At 42.1% G+C, this 12,106-nt stretch overlaps 1 protein-coding gene across 2 annotated transcripts in view; it reads left to right on the top strand.

Moving 5' to 3' along the window:
• The window catches only part of Anxa13 (annexin A13), a 79,071-nt gene that overhangs the window by 24,601 nt on the left and 42,364 nt on the right, over positions 1–12,106 (top strand). The window contains exon 1 of one of the 2 annotated variants that reach the window (XM_005410936.2): positions 3,226–3,300. The exons of the other annotated variant lie outside the window; for it this stretch is intronic. Within the exon in view, the coding sequence (XP_005410993.1) occupies positions 3,286–3,300 (15 nt within the window). The 5' untranslated portion in view covers positions 3,226–3,285. Of the gene's footprint in view, positions 1–3,225; positions 3,301–12,106 lie in introns of those variants that run through there. 2 annotated transcript variants of the gene reach the window in all.

The following is a 12,106-nucleotide window of genomic DNA, read 5'->3' as shown; positions in this document are numbered from 1 at the left end:
TTCTGCCGGTCATTATGGCCACCCAAATGCTCTTGCACATACTGCCAAAGCCCTCTTAGTGGCACCACTGTCACTTTAAGAACCACCAAAACCCAAGAGATGTAAATAGATATGCCCAGTTTAGGAGAGGAAACCATTACATAGCACCTGTTATAATTTATAATGATTAAGTATTTATAATGATACAAGAAAACTGCCCTCCCAACTCTTCCAGAATTCTCTCTTTCCGAAGATCATGCCCCTCACCTTCTCTCCCAGACAGATCTCCTACTCCACAGCTGTGGTCTCTGGCCCTGCATCCTCTCAGAGATCCTGAGGTCCGACGAGTACCCCACTCTCCCCCCAGGCTACTGTTACTGCTAGCCACCTTTCTAAGAACCCATCCATCAGGGAGGGGAGAGGAGGAGATAACCCAGGGAGAGTTCCACTTTGGCCAGATCAAAAATCGACTATGGGCACATCTGAATAGTCAAGAGATGTCCACAGTAGTGAGGACCTACAACATAAGATCACATCTGCTTCCTACTTGGCCTCTCAGCTTTCTACCCCTCACCTCCCTGGAACCATAAACTCTATCTTCCTTAGTCATTTCCTGACTCAGTAAGTCACTGGACTTATCTCCACAGCAAGGGGCTGCACTTTCAATTGCCCTGCTCCTCCTGCTGACCTTTGTGCCTCTGGAGCAGGAGCAGGGAGGGACACAGGGTCATCACTGATGGGGAGATCTTCAAGGGTTAGTGACACAGATGGTGGGTCTAAAGCCAGCACAGGGCTAAGGCAGGAGGAAGTGGGCTTGAGAAGCCCAGGGGGCAAAAGGAGAATAAAATATGCTAGCAAATGGCCGAAGCACCTCCTCCCAATTGCAGTGTTCAATCCCGGAGAAGAGATTTTGTTCTGGGTGTTCATGTGTATCCCCAGAACTTAACAGGCTCTTATCTCTTTGGTCATCTTTGATTTCCTCCAATTCACAAAACTCTTGCCCATTTTGACCCTTAGTACAAGCTAGCAACATCCCACCTGGAACATTCTTTTCAAATGACGACTTCTTGTCTTTTAATTCCTACTTTAAATGTTACCATCTTAAGAGCCCTGTCCTTATATAAAGGAAATCTCTCTCTCTCTCTCTCTCTCTCTCTCTCTCTCTCTCTCTCTCTCACACACACACACACACACACACACACACACACGAATACACACATATCTTCACTCTTTTTATAGTCCATATAACCATATACCATTTATTATTTGTGTGTTTCTAATATAGAAATTTAACTTAAAGTTCTAGGAAAAGAAAAATCCATATCATCTCATCACTGTTACAGTGCCAGCAATTAGTGTATGCCTTCAATAGATAAAAGTTTTTAAAAGAATGAACACATATAATCAGGACTTAATACCTATATGGAATACTTAATACCTATATGGAATTTTAATTCTATATTATAAGGATATCAACATAAAATAAAGGTGGTATCTTAAGCCAAAAGAGGAAAAATGAATTATTTAGTAACTATCTATAAGTGAGTAACTAAACTTTCTTCCTTAATCTATATCAAAATCAGTTCCAAGTGGATCAAAATGTAAGCTCCAAAAATGGAGTCATTAAAAGAGCTTAAAGAAAACATACAAGAATATTTACATATCTTAATACAGAAAAGATTTTTCTATGCAAGTGAAAGAAGGCTGATTTAGCTGAATACATAAAAACTAACACTTCCTTCAGACACATCTACATGCACAAAACATTAGCAGAGACAAAGGAAAACAAAAAACTAGGAAAAATAATTGTTATGCTTAATAAAAGCTAAGATTTTACTGGAAAGTATTTTATAAATAAGAATGAAAAGACTAATAATTCAAAAAGGAAAACTAGGGACAGGATTAAGCAAACCACAGAAAATTTCATAAAAGTGACCTTTAGCATACACCATATTAAAGCTCTCAAATGAAAGGAATACAAATTAAACAATGAAATAACCATTTTTCATCTCTGACATTAGAGAAATGAGAAGTTTGATAACATTAGTGTGAGCCCTGGTGTCTTATCTCAGAGGGTATAAATTTTGTGATGGGAAAGTAAGCCTCCTGGCTTATCTGATCTGTGAGAGTGGTCAGTATTTTCATGACTATGTTGATGATAACATGGCAACACTACCAGAATTCTAAGTATAGGCACTGTTTTGGCCAGCAGTTTCATCTGAGATTTTCTTCAACAGGCAGAAAAGATACATAGAGAATACCCATGCAAAAGATAGAAAACAGGGGCTGGGGATTTAGCTCAGCGGCACGGCACCTGCCTGGCAAGCGCAAGGTTGTGAGTTCAATTCCTGGTACCGGAAGAAAACCAAAAAAAAACCAGGCTAAATCAATTTCAGTGGTAGGCACGTGGAATAAGCTTGGCTCAAATGCTTAATGATGGTCATGCAGCCATTGGAAAAGAATGTGCCAATGTCAGGCACCTCTTTAGTCTAGGAAACATAAAAGGGATGGGAGCGAATGTGTTCTACACACACATGTTTAGAAAAAAACAGACCAAAGTTAGGTGGGTAGGTAGATAGATGAAAAATGGTAGATACATTGAGAAATAGATGAAAGATAGATAGATAGATAGATAGACATATAGATAGATACATAGAGAGATAGATGATAGATAAATAGACCTATAGATACATAGACCATTTCTAAAGGAGTGAAAAAAAAAAAAAAAAAAAACCAGGAAGATCCTGGAAGTCACTAGGCCTACTTTTCACGGTAACCTTTTGTATAATTAGAAAAAAATTTACCATTTATATGTATTTCTTAATTTAAAAACTAGATTCTAAAAATGATCCAATACAACTCAATGTAGCCATCAATATATTCCCTGTAATAATGATAGTAAAATAGTAAGATTCTTTTCAACCTATTTGGTTCTTTTATTATTAAAAGGGAGCAAACTTTAAATGAATACCCACAATATAAAAGAATAACTCCTTCAACACTCCAGAAGTGAGGCAGGTTTGGCCTTTTAGTTGTGAATACGTTATTCAGTATAAAAGGCTAAAATTTATTTACTAGTAAGTATTTTATTTTTAAAACCTGGCCACCAGGCCAGCTTGGATAGCTTAGGCTTATTAGTAGCTCACACCACTCCCTACCCCACCCCAATAACGTATTCAAATCCAATACTCAAAGTTACTTATTAAACACAAGAGGTATCGAGCCCTGGGAAAGCCATTATAAACTTTGCCTTTGGGAGGTGAATTTCTTAATGAAACACAGAACCACCATCTCAGAAAAACAAAAATGGGCAATCACCACGTAAGTACTCATTGCCTTCGGGAATGTGTCTTAATTTTGGTTAGCCTGTGGGGGAATTTAGACTGTGAAATCAAGCCTGATGCTTTCAGACTGTGTTATTTTGATTACACTTTATTGTTGGTTTTAGCAATAGTACAGACTTGTAAAGTGCTTTTGGAATGTTTCTACCCCATTGGCCAAAAAATCTCTTTGAGGGGGGAGGCTAAATAAAAATTTAAACAGTGCCTTGCAGAAAGCAAGTAGTCAACCTGGATTTGTGGACTGAATAACTAAACCTGACAGTTCGTGGCAAAATTGTACAAAACTTCATAGTTGCACCCATGCTGAGATTTGTAAGAAAGATAGGTCCATGTTGCAACTATCAGTAATCCAAGGTAAAAAGACTCATGCAAGGACATCCGATGTGGGTTGAAAGCTATTTCAGTATTGAAAACTATTTCAGTATTATCTCTAAGCAGCATCAAACATCCCAATATTTGCAAATATCTATGGGAAAGACTGAATCTTTTCCTATGCTAAATATGAAAACTGAACGCAGATGTCCCACAAACCCACACATATTTTCTTCAGAGAATCATTATCTTTTAGGTCATCTGTAAATAGCATTTTCATGCTAGCCAATATTATGAGCTCTTCTGTCTGTGTCTCTTCCAAGAAACGGAAAACTACTTTGCAAATATTTCTGATGGATGCAAAGGACCTCAGGAATACTAACCAGCCCCTGCATTAGCACGTTGGGAGAATAGTTCTGGCTTTGAAATTCAAGCCCAAGGGGCAGCTGGTCCTTTGAGAAGGAGCCAGCATTTTTACACAGAGCCAGTCTTACAGCCAAATGTTGCCCAAAAGAACACCCGCACCATCTGCAGACCCATAGCTTCTCAGCTACCAGTCAGGGAATGGGGAACCAGAGGCACCAATGCTCAAAAGCACTTTAGTTCCCCTCCGAATTGCAGGCTCAAGTCATGGACTCTATAGCACTCACCAATGGCCTATCCTTTTAGACCCTCTGTCACCTTCCAGTCTGAAAATTCCATCATCAGATGTGACTTCCAAGCAGGGAAACTGTCCCCTGAAAATGTTTGTTACAATATTTGCAGCTAAGAGCCAGGCATGGGGGTGCACATCTGTAATCCCAGCACTCGGGAGGCTGAGGCAGGATTGCCTCAAGTTCAAGGCTAGGCTGGGCTACAAAGTGAGTTCAAGGCCATCCTGGATCACACAAAACAAACAAAAATATTTGTAGCTAATGTAAAACTATAACCTTCTAGGATCTCAGTTTATGTTCCCACTGTATCCCATTAACATCCACCTAAACAGGCACATGAGACTATACTTCAGCCATTCTGGCATTTCAGAATGTAGTAAGGCAATTCAACATGTGCGTGAGGAGCGAATACGCTATAGATAATTGAATGCAACACCACTTTAAAGGACAAAAACTTGCCCCCAGAAGGCCTTAGATTATTTGTATTATAGAGTTACTTGGGTGTGAGCAAACTAAAAGAATGCTAGTTTTGAAGGAACTACAGAGCAAAATTACAAATCAAATATAGTGAAATGCAAGTCCGTGATGTTCAAATGTATATTACTGGTTTTGCATAATGGATAGTGCTATTTTATTTAAGTAAATGGCTGCATTCAGTGGGAAAGAGTCCTTATTCCTATAACTGTTTTTGAGACAAGTCTAAATTTTAATGTGGTCCAACCTCTTAGTTCCATAATGGTTTTCCTATTGAACTTACTGAGAAACCTTGATTTATAATACTTCCTATAATGCCATTGGGCCTTCTCTTGGCTCAAGTATGATTTTTACATGAAGCTTCCCTCTGCTGTCTGTTCTTTTACCCCTGGGACAATGAAATGAAATTTAGCATGTATAAAATTTTAAACACAAACACAAAAGCAGGCCCTGAAATCAGATGCCAGCGCTTGGTGACCCTAATGATTTAGTATGCTTTATACTAATTTTTAAATTATTATGACCATTAAATGCCCTATTTTAAAGAGCTCCTAGAAAAGTTTTAAATCCCCAAGAATATGTGCACAGACCAAGGTCCATAGATAACTATCTGGCAAGTACTGCTGTAGAATACTGGGCAGGAAATATTTTCCAAGGTGGTATGATCTAGAATCCAAGCCAGTTCTGAAATCTGAAACTGAAAATTACTTCTGCTTTGTGCTTCCCACCTCTGGTCATTTTTTTTTTTTTTTTTTTGCATCATTAATGATTTTTTTTTTCAACTGGAGACTTACTGATGGTGACTAACTTACTTACAGCAGTAACAACTAATATACTGGACTTTCAACCTGTGTAACAATAACCTGCTAAATTACACAAGGTTCTAAGAACTTGCTTCGCTGTGAGATATGTCCTTGGGCTCAGTGAGATTCACTAAGGAAAAACTAAGGTCCACAGAAAAAAAATGTGTTTGGCTCTTCAATCCCATTTTATCATGTGGGTTATTTTCAAGACAATTGCCATCCAGAGGAAAATGAAGCATTGAGCTTACCTCACCATGGGAGTGGGGCTATAGAGCAAGGGTAGAACAGGGAAGAAGCAAGGCTTCAGGGAGCTGTTGAAAATATGAAAATAATCACAAACTCACAAGGGCTCATGATTCTGCAAAATTATTTGCAAGGCTGGTGAAGAGGCTCCAGACAGAATGACAGTTCTGCTGCCCAGTGTGTGGTCCCCGGATGAGCAGCAGCTCCACGTTGCCTGGGAACTTGTCAGAAATGTGGGTTCTCCTGGGTTCACCGGATCTCTGAATCACAATCTATACTCTAATAAGATCCTTAAACAAGTCTCATGCACATTAAAATCTGGTAAGCTGTGGATGAGGAACAAGTTCTCAAACTTGGCTGCATGTTGGGCTTGCCTGGGGAGTTCTGAAAGCCCCTGATGCCTGTATGCCAGCCCAGAGTCTGGGTTGCTCAGTCTAGTGGCTCCTCTGGGCACCTAGACTTGTACATGCTGCCCAGGTGATCCTAGCGTCCAGGTGATCCCAGCGTGCAGCCGAGTTTAAAGAACACTGAAGGGCAGCACCATTAACCTTCCAGGACGGCCAGGCACACTGTCGGTGAAGGCAGATGTCCCTGTGCATGCTCACAAGTGTGAATGTTACAACAGCTGTTCAGAGATCAAGGGCCTACTCATTAATGACTTTATTATACCAATGTTTCACCGACATAAATATTGTCTAAAATAGAGAACAGCTGGGGACAATGGCAGGTGAACCCCAGTTAAGCTCTGGTGAAAGTGGGAGCGGCCTGACAGGTGGCAATTAGGCCCAGATTCCTCAGAAAAGGAAGGAGGCTCTGGAGACAGGTAAAACGACGGCCAGGAGTTAGGAAGAAAAGGGAGTGTGGCTCTAGCCAAAAGTGTGTCATCCCTATGCTGTGATCCCAAACCCAAAAGAATCACAGTGAGCCCAAACAGAAAACCAGTCTGGCCCATAGAGTGCCACCTTCCTTACCAGGAAGCCCTTTATCACAGAATGCCACCATCAGAGCAGGAGGAAACAAAAAGGACTTCTGGTGTCAAAATATGACTTTCCCTAGAGCATGCCTTCTTCATTCAAGACGGGTCCCCATTCAAAGTCCAGTTACATTTCAGATGAATTATACAATCCTGGCTTTTTGTTTTCTTGTCAATGGCGGGTGCTGGCTCCCCTGCTCTTAGCACAGAAGCAAGAATCCAAACTCCCAGTGATGATGGACCAACTGGAAGCTGAAATAGGGCTTTCCGAGATGCTGAAGCTAAGTGACATCTGTCCAGTGCTCAGTGGGCTGGGAGCTGGCAGGGCACGAAACACTGTGGCCTGCAAGGTTTGAGCTTTTGACTATCCTAGGTCTACACACCGACATATGCCACTTACTCCACAACACCACCCCAGGAAAACCATCCTTGTGTTCTTCCCTTTCAGATATGGAGAAAGTGAGGCAAAGAACAGTGAGGTAACTTGAACATCTAGTAAGAGATAACGCATGAATGCAGCCTGCAGGGACACTGCAGAGAGCCGCAAATGCCTAGTTAGCTCCACGTCTCACCCCAGGGCCTCACCTCAAAGGCAACTCAGAGAACCTCCTCACCCCATGCCTCCCCACTGCACCTCACCCAGGTGCACACTGCCCCATCTGTCATCCTGGGGTTGCACTGCAAAAAGGCACTGAGAAAGGAACAACTCAGCTAGCAGAAAGGAAGGAAGCCACTCTCTATCCTTGCACACGATTTCACATTTCCAGTTTGGTGCAACATAAATATGAGAATTAAGAGAAATTCCCAGGGGCCAGGTACTGTTTGAGGTTCTGCAGATAATTTTTTAAAAGGAATAAGATCATAATCCATGCTCTCAAAATAGTTCAAGTCTAGTGAAAGAGGCAGAAAAATAAATAACTATAATAGCATGTTATGGAAACACTAACAGAAAAATGAACTCTGTGGCAAAGATCAGGAGCAGGACAGTGGAGAGGGCGGTTCTCAGGCAGGGGCCCCACAGAGCTACCAGAGGACCAGCACATGCAGCTTGAGACTTCCAGAGCACTTAGCACATCACACAGCAATCGCCCTGGAGGTGCAGCCCTCCCTCCTTCGGCTGTGAGCTTCTGCCAGCCAGATAGCGCATCTTGGTCATAAGGGGCACTCCATAAATATTTTTGATAGACAGATCAGTGAATAGGAGCAATGACAGGAGATGAGGCTGGTCAGGTGCGCAGGGGACCCAAGGGCCCTTGTATGCGTTGCCACTTGTGTTGGTTACCTAGGGCTATATACCCTAGGTACTGTGCACCAGATAGCTTAAAACAACAGACACATAGTCCCTCAAAGTTCTGAAGTGTAGGAGTTCAAAAGTGAAGTGTCAGCAGGCAACAATCCCTCTGAAGGCTCCAGGAAAGTATCTTCTTTACCTCCTCCAGCTTCTGCAGGCTCCCGGCATTGTTGGGCTTATGGCAAGATCACCTGGTCCCTGCCACCATATTCACATGGCCTTCTCCCCCATATGTGCCTGAATGTCCTCACTTTCTTTATCAGGACACTAGTCATGGGCTTTAGGACCCACTCTAAATCCAAGATAATCGCATTTCAAGATCCTTAGTAATTACATCTGCAGACTGTTTCCAAATGAGGCACATTCTGAGGCTCTGAGTAGATATGAATTTCCAGAGGGGTATTATTCAACCTACTACAGCAAGGAAATTGCTGGTTCTATTATCTTAGTCTAGTACTGGTTTTATAATTCAGCACATTAGATTCCCTTGCAGGGCTTGTTTGAACACAGCTGGGTCCTGCCTCCAGAGTGTTGGTTTAATAGATAATTAATCTGAGGCCTGAGAATTTGCATTTGACAGTTCCTCTTGGATGCTAGTACTGCTGGTCCCGAGCCCACACTTGGAGACTCACTGCCTTGGGCAATACACGCAGAAGCCCTAGTCAATCTCACACAAAGGAGTGACAAGGGCAGCACTGACTGGGGTGACCACTCTGGGATCTGATGGAGAAAGGATGGTATGTGAACAAGGCCAGGGAATCTATAGCACTGGGGAGGTCTCAATCCCAGAAAGAAAGGAAGAACCCTGCCCTCCCCCAACTGGTCAGAACAGTGACAATGGAGCCGGAGAGAGAACAGATAGGAGGGTCAAATCTGCATGACTTGTTGGTTGATATCCATGGGACGTGAGGGAAAAAGAGGACAACAGAATGACTTCTGGTACCTGATTGTGTGTGAGATGGTGCCAGGTACCTGGCTGTGTACCCAGTAGACAGTGGTGCACCCCAGAGAAGGCAAGCTGTTTGGGTCTGTCGTGTTTGAGAGGGCTGTAGTCCACTTAAGTACATAGCCCAGCAGATACCTTATCTGAAACTCAAGGGAGAAGTTTGGCCTTTTTACCAGAGGTAATTGGAGACATAAACTCACAGTTATTTTCGTTTGTTTTAGAACAATCAGAATGTGTTTGATTACAAGGAGTACACTACCAGACTAACAGTGACTTAAATAACGTCACCATTTAATTGTTAGTCCTAACAGGAAGTCTGAAAGGACTTGATTCCAGGATTGGTTCAGCACTGCAGTCAGAGCATTAAGAAGCCAAGCCACGTCTGCCTTTCTATTCTGCCAGCTCCCCATGTGGGCCATGTGTCCCCTCATCAGTGTAAGATAATGGTCATGTGTTTCAGTTAATGAATAATCTCATGTGACAGAGTCACAATCAAGCAGGAAGGGGACAGAGGGAAAAGCATCTTTCTCCTTAGGTAACCCTCCCCTACTAGTGAAGAAAATCTCTCTGTAAAGCTCCTAGCAGACATCCTTTTCTCTCTCACTGATCAGAACTGGCCAAAAGACCAACCCTAGACTGGCAATAAGAGTAGGAGAGCCATGTATCCGCACTGTTCCCTGAGCTGAGCAAATCACCCTCCACCCAATACCGTGTTGGCCTCATACCAAATTCAAGTGCTCAAGTTTCTTACACAAAATGACACAGTATTTACATATTACTTACATGACACTTCCTATGCATTTTAAATCATCTCTAGATTCACATCTGTATAGCACCCAATACTATGTAAATAGTTGTTACACTATCCTGTTTTGGAAACAATGACAAGAAAAACATCACACATGTTCAGTACAGATGCAATTATTTTCCATATAACTTTTGGTCAGTTGATTGAAGCTGCAGAAGCAAAGCCCATGGAGATGAAGGGCCAACTTTATCCTCTTTCTGTCAGAATCTACATAGTATATAAAATGTCAGAGGAGAATCCTTCTCAGCTTAGGTCATTTATCCACCCCTTGGATGATCATTGTGGCCAGTGTTGACCTTACCAATCCTTTGGAATGGGCTACTGCCCTCTCATTATTGATTTCTCATTACTATTATTTTTTATTAATATTACTAGTACTACCACTACTAACACTAACACTTTTGGATGAATAAAAGATAAAAAAGACTTGCAAATCAGATAGAAAAGAAGTAAGTCAATTCACCTTTCATTTGATGTGGGCTTGACTGCTCATAGAGGGAGCAAAGAGAGATTAAAATCTTTGAAAAAATTAAAGAAAGAATTAATAGGTTTGGACCCAACGCATACTTCAGTTTTCTCACCAGGAGAAAGAATAACATTCATTGTTTTGATAGTGATTGAGTAGGAATTTGCTCAAAGCAAATTTAGCTATTGTACTTTCTTTTCAACAAATCAGAACTTGTTCACATACTGTTGCTTATATCTTACTGCACAGCATATCTGATAGAGACCCTGATAGCACAGCTCAGCCTTCCATGCCCTCTTTTCAATCTACCCTTGAGGGTCCCAGAGCACACAAGTCTCTTTTTTCCCCACAGGTAATGAATCCCATGTTTATACTCTCATTGAATGGTCAAAGAACAGCTATCGACATTATAAGAAGGAAATGGATCATTCTTTTCTAATGAGGAACATGCTTCATTCTTCCTAACTCCTGAAGGCATGGTTCCTTTCATGGTTGAGAAATAGCCATCATTTCCCTGAAGTCAATTTCCCCCACAAGTTTACTTTTGCTGATGCAATACAGCAAGAACTGGATATCTGGAAGTTTAACACTCTTCAGAGGGCTATAGCTCCCCAAACAATCTGTAGACAACCTTAGAGCAAATGGTCATTTTCCCCTAGACACAAATCTCATTTCCAGATAATGAATGTTATTTCACCTCCAGCAGAAACTGCAAGTTCTCCTGCTCAACACTAAAGGGCCCTAAAATAAGTCATCTGAAAGATGGTACAGTCATGACATCCTTCTGGGAAAGGCTCCAGTACCACAATAGGTATGATGCAGACACAGGTGCAGGAGGTGATGACAGGTTTCTCACTTTGGTCTGATTTCAACTCAAATTCTTCCTCTTACTTACCTTATCCCTCTACTCATTTTTCAGATGTGTCCTCTGGAATACTTTGCAAAAAAAACTGAAAAAGGAAAGACATCATGGTCCACTTCTAATCTCCCCTTTTGAGTAACCTCAGCAGTTTGCCCAAGGTGACTGGAAATGCTTTTGTAAGCACCTACGTGCCATTTGCCACCAGACACTCAGCCTTCTCCATACCTTTTAAAGTAACAAAATCCTTATAACCATCAGGCCAGGGTTGTAGAGCCACTCTTGGCACGTAAGATCTACTGACAGTAGAGCCAGATGATTCTTTATTGGGAGGGGCCATTCTATGCATTATAGAGTGGTTAGCAGAATCTTTGGCTTCTATCATTAGATATGCCTGCAGTACACCCCTATTTGTGACCACCTACAATGTCTCCAGATATCACCAATTGTCTCCTCGGAGAAGAAATTGCCCTGGGTTGCCTGAGAACACTGCATTAGACATAGACCTCATATGGGAAAGCAAGGTTACAGAGGAGGTATCCCCATAATATCTTGACCTCTCTGGATCTCTACAGGCAACAGCCATACATCCCTGCCCTTCTGGCCCAGCCCCTACCGCCCCATGGGTCCCTCTATTACCACAGTGGTGCCATTTGCCACCAGACACTCAGCCTTCTCCATACCAGCCAACTGCTCTGAAAGATTGACCCTTATCTTCCTACTGGGGACAGCAACAGCTGAGGGGCAGCATTTTTCCCCAGATGGCCCATAAGTAACACGTGATAATGAGGCCAAGAAGGGTTTCACTGCAGAAACATTCAGAAATGAGGATACTGGGCTGCTGAGCTACTAGTTCCCATGCCTAGGTGAGCAGTACCAGCTGCAGAGACACGGATGGAAACAGTCCTGAGCTGATTCACTAACCTCTGCTCCACCAGGGTCTGGCCCCACAGGGCAC

This window comes from Chinchilla lanigera, unplaced genomic scaffold, assembly GCF_000276665.1.
Source record: "Chinchilla lanigera isolate Chin_1 unplaced genomic scaffold, ChiLan1.0 scaffold00139, whole genome shotgun sequence".
NCBI classification, from domain to species: Eukaryota; Metazoa; Chordata; class Mammalia; order Rodentia; family Chinchillidae; genus Chinchilla; species Chinchilla lanigera.
Note: the sequence above shows the minus strand (reverse complement) of the source record. Positions and strands in the feature narration are given on the sequence as shown.